At 39.4% G+C, this 18,389-nt stretch overlaps 3 protein-coding genes across 3 annotated transcripts; 2 read left to right on the top strand and 1 right to left on the bottom strand.

Moving 5' to 3' along the window:
* Positions 1–6: 6 nt before the first annotated feature.
* On the bottom strand, positions 7–2,267 carry LOC145496885 (uncharacterized). The gene has a single exon (XM_081476659.1). It carries the CDS (start codon positions 2,208–2,210, stop codon positions 1,041–1,043), a length of 1,170 nt encoding a protein of 389 aa, XP_081332785.1. The 5' UTR covers positions 2,211–2,267; the 3' UTR covers positions 7–1,040.
* A 147-nt stretch (positions 2,268–2,414) lies between these two features.
* On the top strand, positions 2,415–12,098 carry LOC145496884 (uncharacterized). Its single transcript, XM_081476657.1, has 7 exons — positions 2,415–2,796; positions 4,332–4,413; positions 5,885–6,777; positions 7,357–7,458; positions 8,085–8,141; positions 8,399–8,484; positions 8,687–12,098. The coding sequence occupies exons 1-7, from the start codon at positions 2,530–2,532 to the stop codon at positions 8,736–8,738; spliced, it is 1,539 nt and encodes a 512-aa protein (XP_081332783.1). The 5' UTR covers positions 2,415–2,529; the 3' UTR covers positions 8,739–12,098.
* On the top strand, positions 10,566–18,149 carry LOC145496888 (D(1A) dopamine receptor-like). The gene is made up of 2 exons (XM_081476661.1): positions 10,566–10,587; positions 14,908–18,149. The coding sequence occupies exon 2, from the start codon at positions 14,942–14,944 to the stop codon at positions 15,923–15,925; it is 984 nt and encodes a 327-aa protein (XP_081332787.1). The 5' UTR covers positions 10,566–10,587; positions 14,908–14,941; the 3' UTR covers positions 15,926–18,149.
* The last annotated feature ends 240 nt before the right edge of the window (positions 18,150–18,389 follow it).

Genomic DNA, 18,389 nt, shown 5'->3' with positions numbered 1-18,389 from the left:
CATGACAATCTAAACAGTAAACTTTATTCAAGCAAAGAATAGAAAAATTAGTGTCACATACCAGACCAACATGGAACCCATTGGCACTTACTTTACCAACATCACAAAGGAATTCCTCCACTGCTATGAACTAAAACATTTTCTAGCCTATGGGCTTTGTCAGACTTGTCAATGCAATCCATGCTCTAATTGAACACTCCAAAAATTTTAGAAGAGATCAGTTGAGCAATAAAAAGCTGTCTTATAATAAAATTTTGGGCGGTGGGTTCCACTGGGAACTATAGGCAACTCATACAGTACAGTAGAACCTCAATATGACAAACCCCTATAAAATGAAGACTCCCTGCATAACGAATCATTACTCATCAGTTCTGTGAAATGTTTGGGAAAGAACCCTGACATGACAAACCCTTGTTATATTGCACATACTACATCATGCCCAGGTGTCACTGAGTTTTGTCGCTGAAGAGCAGGGAACAAGGACTGCCGTGCTTGATGGTTAGGTTGCATTCAAGTGCAGCAGGCCCACAACACCACAGACACTGTGCTCCAATGAAAGAGGGACACCTGAGGACATGTACTTTGGGGATTCATCATGGCTGCTTCAAGTTATGGAAATAATCTCAAACATTTTAACACTGAAAGATGATGTTCAGTGCCGCTGAAAATCAGGAGCGATGAAATCTGCTCCATTCATTGTAAACAACACATTCAAATCTTGATTTTTCAAGCCTCAACTAGCAGCTTTCATTATTAAAAATATACAAAATTAATGCAGCCCATCAGCAACTGGAATTTTTTGAGTACAAAAAGTTTTGAAGTACAAGACAAACTGGTTAGTAATTAATGCAATTGAACCCTGAGCTCGTTATCTCTACGTAATCATGAAATATCATGAAAATCTTTTACAAGCTTGCATGCTCACAAAACATGCAAACATGAAGAGTAACTTGCATCATGTGAGTAATGGGAGTGTTGTTCTGCACTCTTCGAAAATATTGCAGAATGTTTCACTGAGATTAACGCGATTTAACACATTATTATATCCTGACTTTGAAGACTACTGGTCTTGAGCTCTGAGTGGTTTGCCCCTGTTCCTTTTCCTCAGGAAGGCTTCTCGGGGGTGGTCTCGAAGGTGCCGCAGGGGTGGCACGTAAAGGAGGCAGTGGAGGTAATCTGGCTGGTGGTGGTGAATAGAGCGATGCTGATGGTAGGGTGATCAACTTGCACTGCATGGGCTGGCCATCAAGTTTGCGGTTATGATATCTGCTAAATGCAAACAAAGCATCTTCTTTTCGTAAATACACCACCTCCGCAGTTCCCCTGCCAAGCATTTTACAACTCCTCAACTCACCAACAACACCAAAGAGTTCTTGAACGTCTTGTTGAGTAACTAATGGGTGTAAGTTGGAGACTGTGATTCTACAGCTTGAAGGTATCTCTTGTTTGGATGATATTGGTCCCTTTTCTGTCTGAGATCTGTTGCTCTTTAGACTATGATCCAATCTCCCCTCAAATACACTGTCTCTTAATCCATCTCCAGTGTCAACCTCGGCGTTGGTTGCATAGAGGTCATTTTCTGCAGCCATCTGACTGTACGATGCATGACCCCTCTTCTCCTTGTCTCTTCTCTTGGCATTCCTTTCCCGCTCTCTCTTCCTCGCTTCGTTTTGTCTCTCTCGCTTCTTCGCCTCGTTTTCTCTCTCTTTTCTTTTCGCCGCCTCGTTTCTAGCTGTGATTGTAAGATACCCTGCAATTATGTTTGCTTCTCGCTCCAAATCTTCTTTACTCCGCTCGACTTTCGCTGTGATTCGGATTGAGTCCCCCATCATTGTGGCTGATCGGTCTGGCGGGACCTCTTGCTTTGTCGTGATTTGAATCTGGCCACCAGTTGAAAGCGATAGCGATCTATTCTGCTGGTGTAAATCTTGCCTTTGTTCTCTCCTGCGTTCTTCTATCAAAGAAATGGAACGAACAAGAGGTCTACCCTGGTTTTTCTTAGAGGAAATCTTTCGCCTCGCGTCAACCAAACTGCTGGATTTGGACTTGCCCGTGAACGCGCTACTAACTTGAGCCTTTTTCACCTGCTTTTGAGTCAGAGTAGACCGCAGATCTTGCGACCTTTTAGCATTTCGCGATCCTCCGACACCTAAACCTACTTTTCTTCCACTTTGCAAAACTTTGCCGCTTCGAATTTTCTTTTTAAACATCTTTAACTTCTTCTTAACCTCACAAATAGCAAAATTCTGAACACGGAGTGAACGCGCATAGATGTAAAAGGATTTTTCATTGGCTCTGAAGAATAATGAAACTCTAACCAATGAGAGGCTTCTTTAGAAATTAATTTTGCATCGAGCTCACGGTATATTTGCACAGCGGAGTTATTCTTGACCCGTTACCTTGTCCATATATGCTCAACGGTTCGTTCTTTTCAGCTGGTTCGCAGAAATGTGGTGACAAGAACAATGTTACACGGAAAATGAAATTTCTTTTCTCTTTTACATAGTGCCGTGCCGTGTTTGCATTACTATGGGGAAATTGCTTGAGGTCTTGGCGAGCAATCATACATCACCAGTTTGCCCTGTGCTCACCAGACCTACTGACAATGATGATTCGCCAGGCTGTGAGTACAATAATTGGGCATACGCTCTGTTTGCGGTGGTCGCTTTCATCATTGTCGGCATCCCGTTTGTGGCCTTCATTTGCTACGTACAAAGGAGAATACAGACTAAAAAACGAGCTAGAGGTCTTACTCGCAGTATTAGCCACGATAGCTCAAGCCCCTATCCATATCAGGTACGGTTGAGCTGCATGCATATAGTATAATATATAAGCAAAGTTAACTTAAGGTAATTTCCTTGAAATAAAACTGCCAATAGATTTTTGTTCAAACTTTGTCCACTGAATATTTATCATATGAGAACTTTAATTATAACATAGAAAAGGGGGGTGCCCATGCTCGTTAAGGAGCAGTGAGGCATTAAAAATGTCCCATTTTAGCATTATTTAATGCTTATTAGAAGAACGCATTCCAAGTTATTGTAAACTCTTTGTGAGCCCAGACTCGTGAAAACACGCCCCAAACTACAGTCAATACTTGTGTCAGACACAAATAAACTTTTTAAGTTTGATTTTGACAGACAGCTGAATCCTTGTTAAAATATTGGAACCAAATTGCTTGCCACAGCTATCAAACTGCAAAATAGAAAAGACTACAGTGCAGCTGCTATTTTCCTTATAATTTATTCAATTTTCAACGATAGAAATCAGATCAGTCTTTTCTCACTCAAAGCTAATGATTAGTTGATTAAAATGACTGGAAAACAATTTGGGGTGCCCAAGCTCGTTAGTGAGCTATAGCCATTTTTCAACTGATAGAACTCAATATCAAGGCAAATCCGCCATGTTTTCAATGTACGCGTGCACGAATGCACTCTAGTGACACGATAAATTGTGCAGTGAGGATGCGCAACGCAAATGTGAGGAATCACCTTAAGCTTCTATGGAAAGAAGCAAAGCTTAAGCTTACTTTCTTCTTGTGATTAGTTCGCTTCCAGTCAACAATAAACTAATTATTTTAGGCCTTGTGTGACACCTAATCACGAAATATATAGGAAGCATGGTATGTACTTAATAAATGATTAATGATATTATTTTCTGCGATTTTTATCACTGATATTATAAACCAATTTTGATTGGTCTTTGTTCGATTACTGGCCACAAAATGTTTCTGTGAGGTCACTTTTCAAAAGTCTTCACACTAAAAAGCATCACTAGACCAAAACTCTGAGATCTTTTATATGATCTTCACAATAAACCTTCTAAGAATAATTTATTGTGAGACTCTATTACATTGTATATTTTAACTCAGTGACAGTTTCAATACACATGTACTACACGATTCATCTTTTTGTGTGATGCTGGCAAACAAGTTGATAAATATGCAGTAAAGGTAAAGTCTGCATACAAGCCAAGTGGCCCATTAGGTTAGCGTTTATCTCTGGTTTCTGTAGCATGAAGTGACTGTGGGTATTTCTGCTCTTCCCTGGATGGAATGCTTGTCCATTGCAGGGTTACCCCCAGCGTTAAATTAGCCGGTACGCATTTATACGCTTGGGTTGAGAGAGGCACTGTGGGAGTTAAGTCTCTTGCTCAAGGACTGTGTTCAGTCTGAACACAACACTAATTTCCCAGTCAGGGCTTGAACCTGGACTGCTCGATACAGAGACATTAGTGCACTAACCATGAAGCCACTGCACCTTGTGGTTGATAAGGAAGTACTTCTTAGATTCACAATTAGTCCAACACTCATATGTCCATTTCTTTCACAGCCTATCTACAAAGAAGGAGCTGGATATGCTAATTATGGAGCCACAGCTGAAAATAGCAGTGTTGAGGAGCAAGCTATCAGATGTAAGGACATTGTATATTAGTCTTTTTTCAAGAATGTACTTGTTGCTTTTCAAGAAACCCATATTCTATAAATCAGTAGCCAGTCTTATGAGTGCATTAGTTGTTTTTCATCCATCATAATTTTTGTAAAAAGACAGTTACATGTACGAGTACCTCAATTTTCAAGTACGTTGGAATGGAATCTCTGCCTCAGTTGTATATGATTAACAGAGGCTGCAATCTGTGAGGAAAATTAATAAATGCTGAGGAGTGTTTACTTCTTAATCTTTGAAAAGCTACTTCAAACCAATGCAGGTATTAACTCTCATAATCAAATCTTGCTGTTCCTGTACTTCTGGTACATCATTTTGATGCAGCAATTAAAAACAAAAGATCAAAAAAGGAAAATTTAACTTGACTTGAGATTAACTTGACTTTTGACTTGAACTTGACTCAGGGTGGAACTAAACGACTCATGCTACAATTAAACTCTTCCCTAGACAGCCACCCATGCTCAACTCAGGATTGTTGGTAGGAAAACAGTTCATGCCATGCTTCTTGAAGCTTGGCAAACATACATGTATATTATAGCACCGTATAGTAAGCCCTAGTATGGAGAACCATCATAGAGAGAAGGTTTGGACATCCATACCTTCCTAAAAGTATAATTGTGGTGAACACCATAAATCAGTGTTTCCGCCAGAGCGTGCCATTGCGGGAATCCCACGTTAAAATCAGAGATGGCCCCCAGAAAAATGAAAAAAGGACCAATTTGGCCCTTTCTCTTTACAAGACTCCAAGCTTAACACAGGCATAATATTTTAAAAGCCATCCCAGGGCTCGAAATTGTGATTGATACGGTCGCCAATACAACAAGCAGTTCATCCTTGGCGACCAAAAATTCTGGTTTAGTCGCCATAATATGGCATAATGGCGACTACATTTCTCTGTGTTGACGATCAATAACAGTTATTTTGTCACACATTATGTCCTTCTAGAGAAATCGTATTGAAAGATCTTTGCTTCTAAACCATTCAACATAAGAAAAGAAGTCAATCCGTCCTTTTGCTTTGCTGTATTGATTCTCTCATATCGGAAAACTTCCAAATGGCTGACCGTGCTTGAAATCGCCATATAGTGCATTGCAACCCTTGATCATTGACTATGTTATGTATGCCTAAGGATTGTTCTCTTGTAATGCATGGATCCTTCATACTACTATCTGATTCAAAAGAAACTTTATTGAGTAGAAACACTTCAAAAAGCACTTACTATTAAATTTCATCATAGATCCTAATGAACTGCCTTATTTTCCTTGGTACACTGATGCATTTTTTCCTTCTGTAGCTTTCAATTTAGTGGCCCCTTTCCTAAAAAATTGGCCCCTAAAAAACATCTTCAGGGGCCACTTTGGCCCTCAAGTAAAATTTTCTGGCTGAAACACAGATAAATACTGCAGATTAATAGTAACCATCTCAACTGTTGTTTTTAGCTCCAAGTCATGATTCTACAACCAGTCTGGGTGATAGACTAAGCCAACATCCAGACACCACTAGTGTGGCGTCCAGCCGTGCAAGTGTGATTCCTACCTATGATGACGTTTCTTTGGGTCAGCGCAGTGCTTTGATAGCAAATAGAACTCGTCATCCCTCTAATGCAGAAACCCAAAGGGGTGGAAACAACCAACCTCCTCCAAAAGAGAATAAAAGAAGATCATCACGCTTGTCAAGTGACAGCCAAGAAAAGGGTGTGGATCAACCAGGACAGTTTTATGACTCTGTAGATGTTGTGACAAATATACCTAAGATCCAAAAACAAACTGTTCCTGATAGTAAAGACCGAAATCAGGCACCGCGCAAACCCCCAAGGCAGCTCGTAAATGATGTCAACACAACAGTGACTGAGGAGCCGGTGTATTCTGTGTTGGAAGGCCCTGAACCTGAAGGTGCCTCTCAGCCCCCATCAAATGGCGTCATGATCCCTGAAGTGAGTGCTGCAAGTGCGATCCATGAGGATGTGAAACCAAGTGAAGGAGGTGATGGTAGTTCAGGAACTGGTGATGAAGGTTCTCCAGAGTATGCTGTTCTGGAGCATGATAAGGATGAAGATCAGACACAAGATAATGAAAATGAACAGGGAGACCAAACACACAGCGAAGAGAAACCTTGTTTATTAGGTGATGAAAAACCAGCAGATGACTCTTGTTTTGATGAAGCTACTGCAAGCTCCCCTCCAGATGACAGATACTTGCCCATTCTTCCTCCTACTCCTCCTGAAGAAATCAACGAACCATCAAGTGAGAAGCAAGCGTTGTTAGAATCAAGTGGTTCACACAAATTTGATCAGTATTCAGTCACTCCAAAAGCTGTTTCCAAGTCAAGAACTGTAAGTTGACAGTAATATAACCTTCTCAAGAATGGTTTATGCTAGGGATGAAGTTAGCATCAAAGTAAGAAGTGTAGTAGTCCTTACAGATAATACAAATATCAGAGGGAAATATTAACAGGATAAGGATCAGAACAGTCTGATCTGTCTGAGTGTGACTATAATTTTTTAGTGTTTGTATGGGCTATTTCATGTCTGATTCAGATTGTAATAAATACTCCAGTGCTAAGTATAATCTGTCCTTGAATAATATGGCCGAAATAACATATGGCTTCCCTTTATCAATTAATGTGACAATAGTTTTGCAGCTTTCCAGAATCCTGAAACACCATGCTTTAGATCAACGAATATACTCTGATTACAAGCTTCTGAGGGGAAGACATTACAAAACTATGCTGTGTTTATAACCATCCTTCCAAAGTGTTGTCTAAGTCAAAATGTCATTTTCCATTAAAAATGCACTTTGTCATCATGAGATAACCATCTCTAAAAAAGTTTTCATTTTCTGAGTACTGACTTGACTGACTGGTAAGAAAATAGCAATTTACAGGTTTTTTTATTTCAATTTCATCAATCTAGGACTTTGAAGAATTTCTACTGGGCAAAGTCAGAGATTTACCAGCAAATGAAAGGAACGGTATTTTCCTTATTCGTGATTCAATTTCTTCCACTGGATCAAAGGTATTTCGAACTTTCACTAAAAATCGTTCAGTATTGATAAGTGTATACATACATATACAAAGTGAAAATGAAATAATGGAATGCAAGTTTGAAGACAAATCGTGGGAGGTTGGCCACAAGCCTGTCATTGATATTAATGCGGTTGAAAAAACCTTCCTGTCATGATGTGTTCCTTATCAGTATTTGGATATAAACCAACTATTTCAGGGCTGGCTTTTGAAAGTGGACAATTTTTTCAAAATTTCTTATAGGTTGACAGATCGGTATCTGTGCTCATTCCATGCTTGCTTTTAACCAATCCCTGCCAACCAGGCCTCCCTGGTTCATGGTGGGTTAGTTTATTCTGCATCATGAGGTTCAGGCTTATCCTCAGTCAAGCACATTATGTTTTTTTGGGGGGGAGAGGGATGGGGGAACTCACCATGTTTATTTTATTTATTTATTTATTTTTTTTCACTCCAGTATAAATAGGTAATCATGGGTTGCTGGAGAAACCTGACCCATAACATTCTCATCCCAAGAACTGTGTTTTATGTATGATGACATTACTAATTTTGCACATCTTAGATTTTGAATCAAGTCAATATTGCATCCTTACCTCATAAATATACTGCTGTGTTTTGCAGGTGCTAACCATGTACTGTTGGAAGTCTGACTCAAACAAGGAGCTTTACAATTTCAAGGTATATTTAAATAAAGAAAATGTGAGAGGAGGTTGCATCCTGGCCTGGTAGTGGTGGCATGGTGTTCTGCGGCCCTTGACTTTGCAGCCACACTTTGTAAACAGACCCCTGCAAAATTTAATATATTTGTTTATTCAGTATCTCCAATTGGCAAAGGTACACTAAATACCATGACGTTTTAATGATAAAAGGCATGTACTTTTTATGGAAAACCAGCACATCATGATCTGAACACATTTTCTGTTTTGCTCTTTCAGATCAATTTGACAGAAGACGGACAGGCATTCCTTCACAGGAGTTCAAAAAAGTTTTCACATTTAAGTGGACTTTTGGCATATCTCAGGTGTCCAGAAAATTGTGTGGTCATTACCTGCACTGTTTTTTCCTTTGTTTAAACGTGATGAATAATAAATGAGTTTGGCAATCTGTGTTCCTAACTGGTAATAGTACTGAGCATCAAAGTCGATATTTTTTGGATGTTTTTGACCGTTATCCGGTTCAACCATGTCTTCGGAAGCTGATGTGAGTATTCCTTTCTCTTTCAGAGAACACAAAGACATGCTGCCTTGTGTTTTAACAACTCAAGTTTTCCCATAATTGCAGAAGTGCATCTTGAGCCTTGCGCGATACGTGTCCAGCTGCAAGAGGGGAACTGCATCCTGTAAAACAAAAGAGCATGTAGTATATATTTATATTTATAAGGTAATATAGAACTCCACATAACGTGAATTAGTATTAGATATTATGTCAAAATGATATCATTGCCCATGTTTCTCTAAAGAAAGGCTCATTTAAAGGAGTTCAGCCACGGCATTTTGAGTTATTTTGGCCACGTAGAAAATAACCTTTGATGAAGGAAACCTGAAAATAGTAGTTTTCTAAGATAGAAAAACACTAAAGAGATAATGATAAACCATAAAGGAACAAGGATGGTTAAGGATGTAGAAGATTAATACGGATTACAAACCACGAATTTGAAAAATTTAAGTTAAACTTTTCAAGATGCTCAAACCGTGATGTAGCTCCTTTAAAGCAAGTTGATTACATGTAGGTGACACCTATCTTGGTCGTAGAGGGTTTTTTTTTCTCTGAAACACATTGGCAACTTACTATAAATGGGCTGAGCCGGTAATCTGATGTTCAAAAAGAAAGGAAAAATCCTTCTGGGACAAGGTTACCCGGCTATACAATTCCGCAGAGGACTAAATGTGTCTTGCGTTCAGAGGAACACTTTTGGGTAGCATGCGCGTGTGTAGCGATTCTTCGACTTTGCAAAATTAAATAGCTTAGAAGTTTTGGTTTCATAGCTGTTACGTCTCCTTGACTTTAAAACAGACAACTACTAATGAGGTATATTGGAAAAGAGCACGAAAGAGTAGCATAAAATGATGTAAATATTACACTTGGAATTGTAACTTTATACACACCACTTAAATAAGAAATACGTTTATAAAATAATGGCTGATAACACAGACGTCCATTAAATGGCGAGCTGTTTCGCAAAGGCTCTGTATACAACATGGAGTTGCCTTAATTTTATAAAAGGAACAGATAAATATTGCTCAATGTCGGTTTACACAGCTTGAGGCAAACACTTCGCTTAAGCTTTCTCTCATGTTTGCGTTTGGCTGTAATGATTTAAAACCCCTGTTTCGTACAAATTTTGGGCTATGTATTAATCTTTTTGTTCAGGCCATGCTGTTGCTATTTAATCTGCTAGAGCTTGCTAGTTAGGTAGTAAAAGGAACTCGTTTTACTGTGCAAACGTACCCATAGTTCAGAATAGTTGAAAAAAAAAAACCGTGGATGTTATTCCGAAATGTAAATTGCATGTTGAAAATTCTCTGGATGGACTTGCGACACATATGCCAAAAAGGATGTCGAAAGTAATTAACGTGAAGCGGAAGAGGTATAATGGAAAATTCAACCTATTACGTCAGTCATTAATTCCCCTCTTCGATTTTCCTCGGTCTGACTATCCTAGTGTATTTTCGGTTTGTTTTCACCTCTGCTGTTTCTTGAAGGCTGCAAGAAAATTTCAAAGTAGTAACACATAGAACACCTTACCTGTTTCCAGCCCCCATTTTTTTAGAGCACAAATAACGTTGGAGACGAGTGTAAGTAATGTCAATGCCGTTTGCAACTGCAGCGTCAAAACAGTTGACAATCTGAAAAAGGTCCCACGAGGCTAAAGAACGCGAGAGTCTGGGTACCACGTGCCAAGTTGAAAGAGTCGGTGTGGGCCGCGCGCGTTGCAACCTGTTTATTGATTCAATAGCAAACAAGCTTCAAATACATTGAAATACATTCATGTAGGTGTTCCTCACCAACATCCCGTGGTAAACTCCTCAGTGAACATCTGCCTTATTGCTGCAGAGGAAGGTGCTCTTTTTAATTCGCTGGATCCTGCCCGATTTTGCGTTTGCAGGGAGAACGTGAGAGTGAGGTTGGTGAGTGAGATTTGAGATCGTCTTATTTTGTGAGAAAGCATGACCCATCCTCGATACATTTGCGAAATGTTATTTCATGATACACCTGCTACAGAGCAATTACGACTTCTCGCAGCCGTATGGTAAACGTTTGCGATTCGGACCTGCTAAAGGTGTTTCAACTATGCGGCTTATCGATTTTCTCAATATTGTGAACTTAAATGTTGCGGTTAAGTCAGTAATTTTCATAAATTGATTACTTTAAATTTTCATGAACCATTGAATATGCTTTTATTCTGATGCAATGTTATTTTGTCTATTTTAAGATACCTCGCGATTCACGTTCATATACCGTTTAAATCTTTAATAACATATTGTTTATTGGCGGTGAAATTCGATTCAGTTCTATATTTGAGAATTTTGTGGATAAGAAACGTATTAGAGCTCTGACTTAGCGTACTGAACACAGCAATTTAGATTCCACTATGCAGATTTGGAATATTCAATGTTCCCGCTGCAGTAAGCCAAGGCAATATTTTGTCTAAACATTCAGTTTTCCCCTGATGGAAAAAAAGCCGAAACCGTTGAAAATAAGCTATTAGCGTAGCCCGAATAGAAATCTAAGTGTTCTGAAATGGGAATATCTCCAAACAAAAATTCACGTACGTACGTTATTCCAGGTGAAATTATTTTTATGCTAGATCGGGTCCCCGTGAGCGAATGTGCCCTAATATCGAACTAATGGATATTGAAAACTGGCTTAAAAGCTTAAAGCAATATTGATTACTGGTTTCAAATCATTCAGCTGTAATGGATTTTGTTCTAAATACGGATTTTTAATGAATGCTTGTCAACAGCAAGATGAATCTATCCGAAAATAGCGCCGCTAGGAAAAAGGAAGTTGCATTGAAAAAGAAAAAAAATAAAGGATTTCAACACAAATAAAATAGTTGCTTCTACAGAGGTTATGCCGTAAATAACCCGCCCAGATGCTCAGTTTATTTTTGTTGCCATAAATCGCTATAAATCGACACTGAGTGGAAACTGTATGAAACAGCGAACAGCTTAAAATTTCCGAAACATCTTATGGGTTCTGTGCATTCATGTAAAAAAAGTAAGAAAAGAGAAACTTTTCTTTGATAAAAGACAATGCGTTTATATCAGCCTTTCGAAAGTAAATCCACTACAGCTGTAATGAATTTAAGAGTCTATTTGGAATATTCGCCCTATCTGTTCAAGTGGTTCTTTTCTCGGGGTAAAATTCGAAACGCTTCTTCTGAAACTTACTCAAGTGGTCTTATAGCTTTGTAGCTTTTTTTTCTGGAATTGTTACAGGCCCTTTTATCTAAATTTCACTCGCAAGCTTTTCATTTCTTTGTTTACTTAGTACAGCTGAAGTTTCATTAGATGAATGTCGTGATTTCTGACCACACGTTTTTCGTCTAGGTTTGAGAATATCAAAGATGCAGATCGAGAGGATCTGTAAAGGCCATCACAATTTATTTTTACGGCACCTTATTTTTCTTTTTTTAATCCTTTTTTGAACAAAAAAAAGCACAAAAAGAAACCTTGTATTGTAATTGAACAGGATTATGCGTGTAGTCACAGACATGAATACCCTCTCGAGGTGAATTGCTAACGTTTGACAAATGTTTACAAAAGCAGAAAATAGTTCGGAAGATTTTAATAACATTTGTAGAACTCGCATGTCAAATTGTCATGGCAAGTTCTATAGAAACATTCGTTGCAAGGAAACTCGTTCTTACAACAATTATTTAGTGAAGAAAAAATGACAGTCTGTTAGATTAGTACTTTCTACAATGCACTTTTTGTCGAGACTTACAATAATGAAAAACTGTCGTTGGACTTTTTTGAGCCGTACACTTAAGGCTCTTATAGAGCTTTATGTACTTAGAAAAATCCTTGTTCAAATAAGCTCGGTTTTACGCCCTTTAACTTTGATTCTGGTCAATAGAAGACTTTCGCAACGTGAATATTTTTTAAAAAATCGGGACGTATAATCACACGAAAGGAATTACCAACCTTCCTGGTGCAACTTCCGTTTTCGAGTTTAAAATTAATTAGGAAATGTTTAAGATTGATTAAACTGCTTTGATTTATTACTCACTGTCGGTAGATCAAATTTAAGAGCAATAAAAACAAATGAAAGCCTTTAATTGAAATAACGCCTTACTGAGCACCTCCCCCTTAAAATTAATTTATCAATGCATGATTCTTTATAAATACTTAACTTAAGTGATTTTTGTGAAAGCAATTCAATTTTGAGAACTTCGTAGAACGAACGGTTAGAATGCGAAGCTATTTAAACTCTTAACCCTCTCTGATTAGTCTCTGCGACTTTCACTCAATTTTGGTTTCACGTTGGATTCATTTATCTAATCTGAAAAGATAATTCTTCTGTTTTGAATTGTCATTATAGTGACCTGAACTTGCCGGAAGAAAAACCTTATCTGTCACCGAGGGGACCTGTCAATTTATGATATCTCTGAAAAAGACAATTCTGTAGTTTCAGAGCAGCCGTCTGATACTGCAGAACCTCGAGGTCATAAAATAACGAGCGGCGATTCGAAAATCAAAAACTGTATATATATGTAACAAAAAGTGTACTGAAGTGAGAAGATTGATAGAGATAACCATTGCACGAGGACTGAGAATCTCGTTTATCACGAGACCATAAAAAACATCACCAACATACAACAAAACGACGGCCCGACGTACAAAAGGTAACTTGCTTTCTTTTACATATGATACATGTTGCTTCAACAGTGAGGGGCTCATCCGGCCGGCTCCGAGTCAATTCTGATCGAGGTAGCTATGCAGAATACTTGGTTTTGAGAAACTGTGAAGGTAAGGGAGATGTGCAGAGAAACTGCTATCAGAACGTTTCACCGAAGTCCGAACGAGCGAAAATAGAAAAAGAAAAAAAGCAAGTCAGACAAATAGGTAGATGCTACTGTTGTTGCCCCACAATCATTGACATGTTTACCGTTTTGGATATCCGGGATAAGAGAAAGGAGTACAGATGATAATATCATATCACAATTCCCCTTTAACACAAGTAGATAAGAAAAAGCACGAAATCGATCGATATCTGGATTTAAATTAAGCTTGCGGTGGTGGGAGCGGACTACTCTACATGTACAAATCTGTACAGCTCCGACGTTTACGGCAATGCTTCAGACGAGCACACGTACACGGGCACTCTTGCCTGGGAAACAAAAACAGGAGAGATCTGTACAAAGACATGTTCTTTAGCTTGCCCTAAGCTAATTTAGAAAGGTGTTGTTGATAGCCAGGCCGTACTAGTCGGAGGGGATTGTTGGTCCGAGAAAACTCAGAAACAGATTTATAGTATGACTCAGCTAAAAATTACATGTAAAGCTTTCGACAGTGTTAATGGATGGCTAGAGATTGATCAGCCTATAACCATGCTGACATCCACGATGTTTGTTTCATAACATATAATCCGTAAATTTACGTTCGTGGAATTAAACTCTTTCGCTAAATAGAACTTCCTCATCTAAATATAGCTCCTTGCACGTACGTTCTATGTTCGTTCTTTCAAGTAATCTAATCTAAAGCAGATAAAACCGAACGTTTTAGTTGTTTTTAAGTCTGTGACTGATAACTGCCATCCAATTTTAATCAGGCAGCGATTTTATCATTTCGAACCCGAGTTCGCTGACATGCAAATATATTACTGGCGTCAAGTTCGGTTTAAAGCACAAACGAAATCTCGGATGCAAGCTGCAATAGTGAGAACATGCGACTTCTCTCAGCTCAAGCGACTAGCCCTTGACAGGTTGTTTTACAAACTTTCTGTTTACGCCGGTAAATATAGCCTTTGTTTAGTTGAAATTCAGGTCCTCAATGAAGATTCATTTCCCACGATTTTACAGTCATGTTTTTGAAACTTTTACATTAGCGCAAATGCACACGCCTAAGAAAGCAGCTGGGCGGTTTTCATGTTTTGCCCACTTAGTTAGGTTTAGCGGATATACCCCAGAACTATTTTTTTCTGTAAAAATGCTATATTCTGCAGCATTTCTCAGTTTTAGGCAGGAATCAAATATTGAACTAGACCGCAGGGATATTTCCTTCTTTGCGTTGGTCTCATATCATTTTTGTTTTTTTGTTTTTTTTGCAAATTAATTAAATTTCCGGAAGTATAATAGGTATTACATTCTTGGTCATGTTGATTCCTCCTTTTGATTGTGCGCAAATTGAGGGTGCGATTAGGTGCAACACGCTTGAAGCGTAGCCTGTGGAAAGGAACGCTACTTAATATTAACCAACTGTTATTTTAAATTTTCCAGATTGTTGTTTATTGTCAGATGTTTCTAGTTTGCGATGACGATGCACACGTCAGCCTCGGAGCGTGTAACTTGGTCAGTTCTGTACAGTAGCCTAGCTGTGTTCACCATCGTTGGGAACTCACTCTCCATAGCAGTGTTCCTCAACAATTCAAGACTTCGCCGCATGCGCACAAGCCTTCTACTGATTAACTTAGCAGTCGCTGACCTGCTCGTGGGCGCTGTTGCCGTTCCCATGTACATGGTGTTCCAGTGGCCACAAAGCATCATAGCGCAGAATAGCACTTTCGTCATCTCATACGAAGCTGTTGATCTGTTAACTGGCTTTGCGTCACTGTTCAGCTTGTCTGTAATCGGCCTGGAGCGAGCGTTTTCTGTGTTCTGGCCACACAGGCATCGAGCGATGGGAAAATATCCTTACTTTGCAGCTGTTCTAGTTTGTTGGTTCCTATCCTCGCTACAAGTGCTGCTTCATGTTTTAACCGAGCACAAAATCGTCGATTTTACGGTCTTTTTCTACAGCATGATGTTTGCGCTCTCATTTGTCCTGGTTGTGATGCTTGCTACGTACACCGCAGTCTGGTACAAAGTGCGGGCTCGTCAGCTAGAGCTTAGCGACCGTCGAAGAAACAGTCGAGTGTCGATGGAACGAGAGCAAAAACTCGTCTTAACACTAGCCATTGTTACCGGTGTCTTCTTCATTACTTGGCTGCCTTTTCATTTACTGAACACCACGCTGTTCTTTTGCATTCCCTGCCAAAAGAAAGTGAGGATAAATACCATTCACGCCATTAAACTTCTTCATTACAGCAATTCGTTCATGAATCTAATCATTTACAGCTGTCGGTTCCCTGACTTTCGGCGGACACTTTGCCAGTTTTTCGGGAAATATTCAGGGCGTGTTTATCCCATGCAATCAAATAATAACGGAAACCAAAGTTCAATGAACACACATAACGTTAGTCCTCCGGTGGAAATGGAGGGCGCTAGTCGGATTTCGATTTACTATCAAGAACGTTAGAAATTCCACCGACACTTAATACACAGTCTCATATATTATTGGGGGTCGTACATTCCATAAACCGCCATATTTTGCTCATTCGAAACGGTAGACCGCTTTCGTTTTCTCCTGAAAACGAAACCGCCCTAGTAGTAGGACGATAATCCCCGCGGGGTACTCCCATATAAAAAAGGACGGGGGTGCTCGTCGGGAAGTCTGAAAAGAACTACTAAGTGGTGGCAAGATCCTGTTATGTGGGCGTGGCTTGAAATCTTTTCACCCCTAAGAGGTACCAATTTTTAAACAACACATTACCTCCTGTCAATTTTTTTTTCGGTTCAATGCCCTAAAAGATACCGAAAAAGTTTCCGCTATGGAACTTTTGAAGCTGGAAACCCTGAGAAGTACCAAAACTGCTTTTTTAACCCTTAAGGCGGAGCTTAACATGAAGGCCGGGTTTTGGCTGGGTATTATGGCTTCAACACAAATATCTCGTTCACGTTTCAAGCAGTCAAAAATCTCTTTGCTCATCCCACATATCTACGTTTTGGGCTGTTTTGTAAATTTTTTGGTGAGTTTTGGATATATGTGGGGATAAATAGATTTCTCAAAGGATTAGCAAAATTTTCTGGAAATAGGACATTTTGAAGATTTCATGTTGTTTTAAAATTATAATTTGAAGTTAAAAATTGGTAAACGTACACCAAACAGTTGTGCACCAACCTGGGGTACCCTTTCGGATGGCGTTCAACTGTCTGGTGGTATTCTAAAACTTTTTTCCTTTTAATCCCTCTTTAAACTTCCCTAAACTTCACTTAAATTCATGTAGACCCTCCCCTTAAAAGGCACGACGAGCCCCCCAGACATTTTTATATCGGAGCCCCCCCGGGTAATAATCATCTTTACCTATCTTTTAACAGTAAGTAACAAATTCTTTACGATATGTTAGCTCAGTGATCGTGTTTCTCTTCAGACATACCAAAGTGTTTCTAAACAAATTGGTTCTACCTCCGTTCCGTAACCAACGAACAAATGAAAGGTTTTGCACGAACACTCGTTTTGAAACAGAGACACAAGGTAACTCGGAAAATGGCCTATTATCTTTTACTGTAGAATTTCGAAAGTAACGGCCCCCTTCCCGGAAAATAACGGCTCCCGGAAAGTAACGTTAATTTTTTTTACATTCCTATTGAAGCCCGAAAGAAACGGTCCACCGAGAGTAACAGCCCACCCGAAAGTAGCGGCCCTTTGAAGAAGTCAATAGAAAAGAAAATCTGATCTCAAGCGCAACACAGATGGATCAGCCTTACTGCAGGACTGAACTACTTAAAGAGTTATTTATTTCTGGGTTTATATCGAACTTAAGTGCATGAATCTATCTTGAAACTATAATTCATAAGGTGTACCTGTCTGGCAGCAGGGTCAAATGATACAGTACCATTAGACACATCAAGATATAATGCAACCATTATACTTTTGCCTTGCAATGCCAACATTAAGGGACTTCTCGCTATGCAGTCTGCTTTGTCTATGTGGGTACAGTAATTAGTAACATGCATAAACGAAACTTTTAATTTCATGATACGCGGCGTCCGCTTTGTTTAAAACGTACCAGTGTTTTTTAACCATCCGAAAGTAACGGCTGCCCGAAAGTAACGGCTACACGAGAGTAGCGACCCCTTTTGCCTGCTAAATCCGAAAGTAACGGGGGCCGTTACTTTCGGAATTCTACGGTATTCCCCGTCATCCTCCGCGTATAGCAGTGTTTACTATCCCCAGTTTAATTTTATTTATTTATTTTTCTCTTTTTTTAACCGCCGACAGTCTTCTGTTGTCGCCTTGCACGTGCGATGACCTGTATTTCCTGCTCGCTAGCTTGTTTCCATGACGTTGGTCCCATCCACACTACGCCGGAGGAATTTGAAAACGGAGCCTTATTTCTCCGGTGCCTACCGTCCACACTAATCCGTCACGAAAACCGGCGGAACTTTTCGAAAACGCTGTTCAATCCGGGGGAATTTGAAAACGTCGGCTTTGTGTTGTAATGTGGACGGAAAACATTTTGCAACCGAAGCTTTTCGTAAAAGTAACGATTGGGTCACGATTTCCCCGGAAAAGTTTCATGCAAACACAAATGCAAAATGACCAGTGACTGTTGCGTTTTCAAAGTTTTAATGTGGACGGGAAAAAAAAAAATGATGCGTTTCCAGAATAGCCCAGAGTGAAACCTCCGTTTTCAAATTCTTCCGGCTTAGCGTGGACAGGGCCTTGGGGAATGGACCCTTAGAGAAATGATGGCGGGGAGGCGGGGGGACATAACCAAGTATCAGACACATTTAAGTGATATTATTGCCTAACTGATGAGGCTGCATTGTATTTTTTGTTTGGTGTTTAGGGAAATATCGATTCTCTTTATTCATTCCCTTTGTAATAAAATTCATTCTTGGCATGCAGTGAATCAAGGTTTTAGCTATGATTCTGTGAG

Source organism: Orbicella franksi, chromosome 9 (assembly GCF_964199315.1).
Source record: "Orbicella franksi chromosome 9, jaOrbFran1.1, whole genome shotgun sequence".
NCBI classification, from domain to species: Eukaryota; Metazoa; Cnidaria; class Anthozoa; order Scleractinia; family Merulinidae; genus Orbicella; species Orbicella franksi.
The sequence above is the reverse complement of the archived record's forward strand: the minus strand, read 5'-3'. Positions and strand labels throughout refer to the sequence as shown.

What these genes read in the sequence shown, in the direction of transcription:
- LOC145496885 (XM_081476659.1), bottom strand. Translation starts at nt 2,210, where the DNA reads ATGTTTAAAAAGAAAATTCGAAGCGGCAAAGTTTTGCAAAGTGGAAGA.
- LOC145496884 (XM_081476657.1), top strand. Translation starts at nt 2,530, where the DNA reads ATGGGGAAATTGCTTGAGGTCTTGGCGAGCAATCATACATCACCAGTT. An exon ending in CTGTTTCCAAGTCAAGAACT is followed by an intron (nt 6,778 to 7,356) that starts GTAAGTTGACAG and finishes TCATCAATCTAG; the next exon opens with GACTTTGAAGAATTTCTACT. An exon ending in TTTCTTCCACTGGATCAAAG is followed by an intron (nt 7,459 to 8,084) that starts GTATTTCGAACT and finishes TGTGTTTTGCAG; the next exon opens with GTGCTAACCATGTACTGTTG.
- LOC145496888 (XM_081476661.1), top strand. Translation starts at nt 14,942, where the DNA reads ATGACGATGCACACGTCAGCCTCGGAGCGTGTAACTTGGTCAGTTCTG.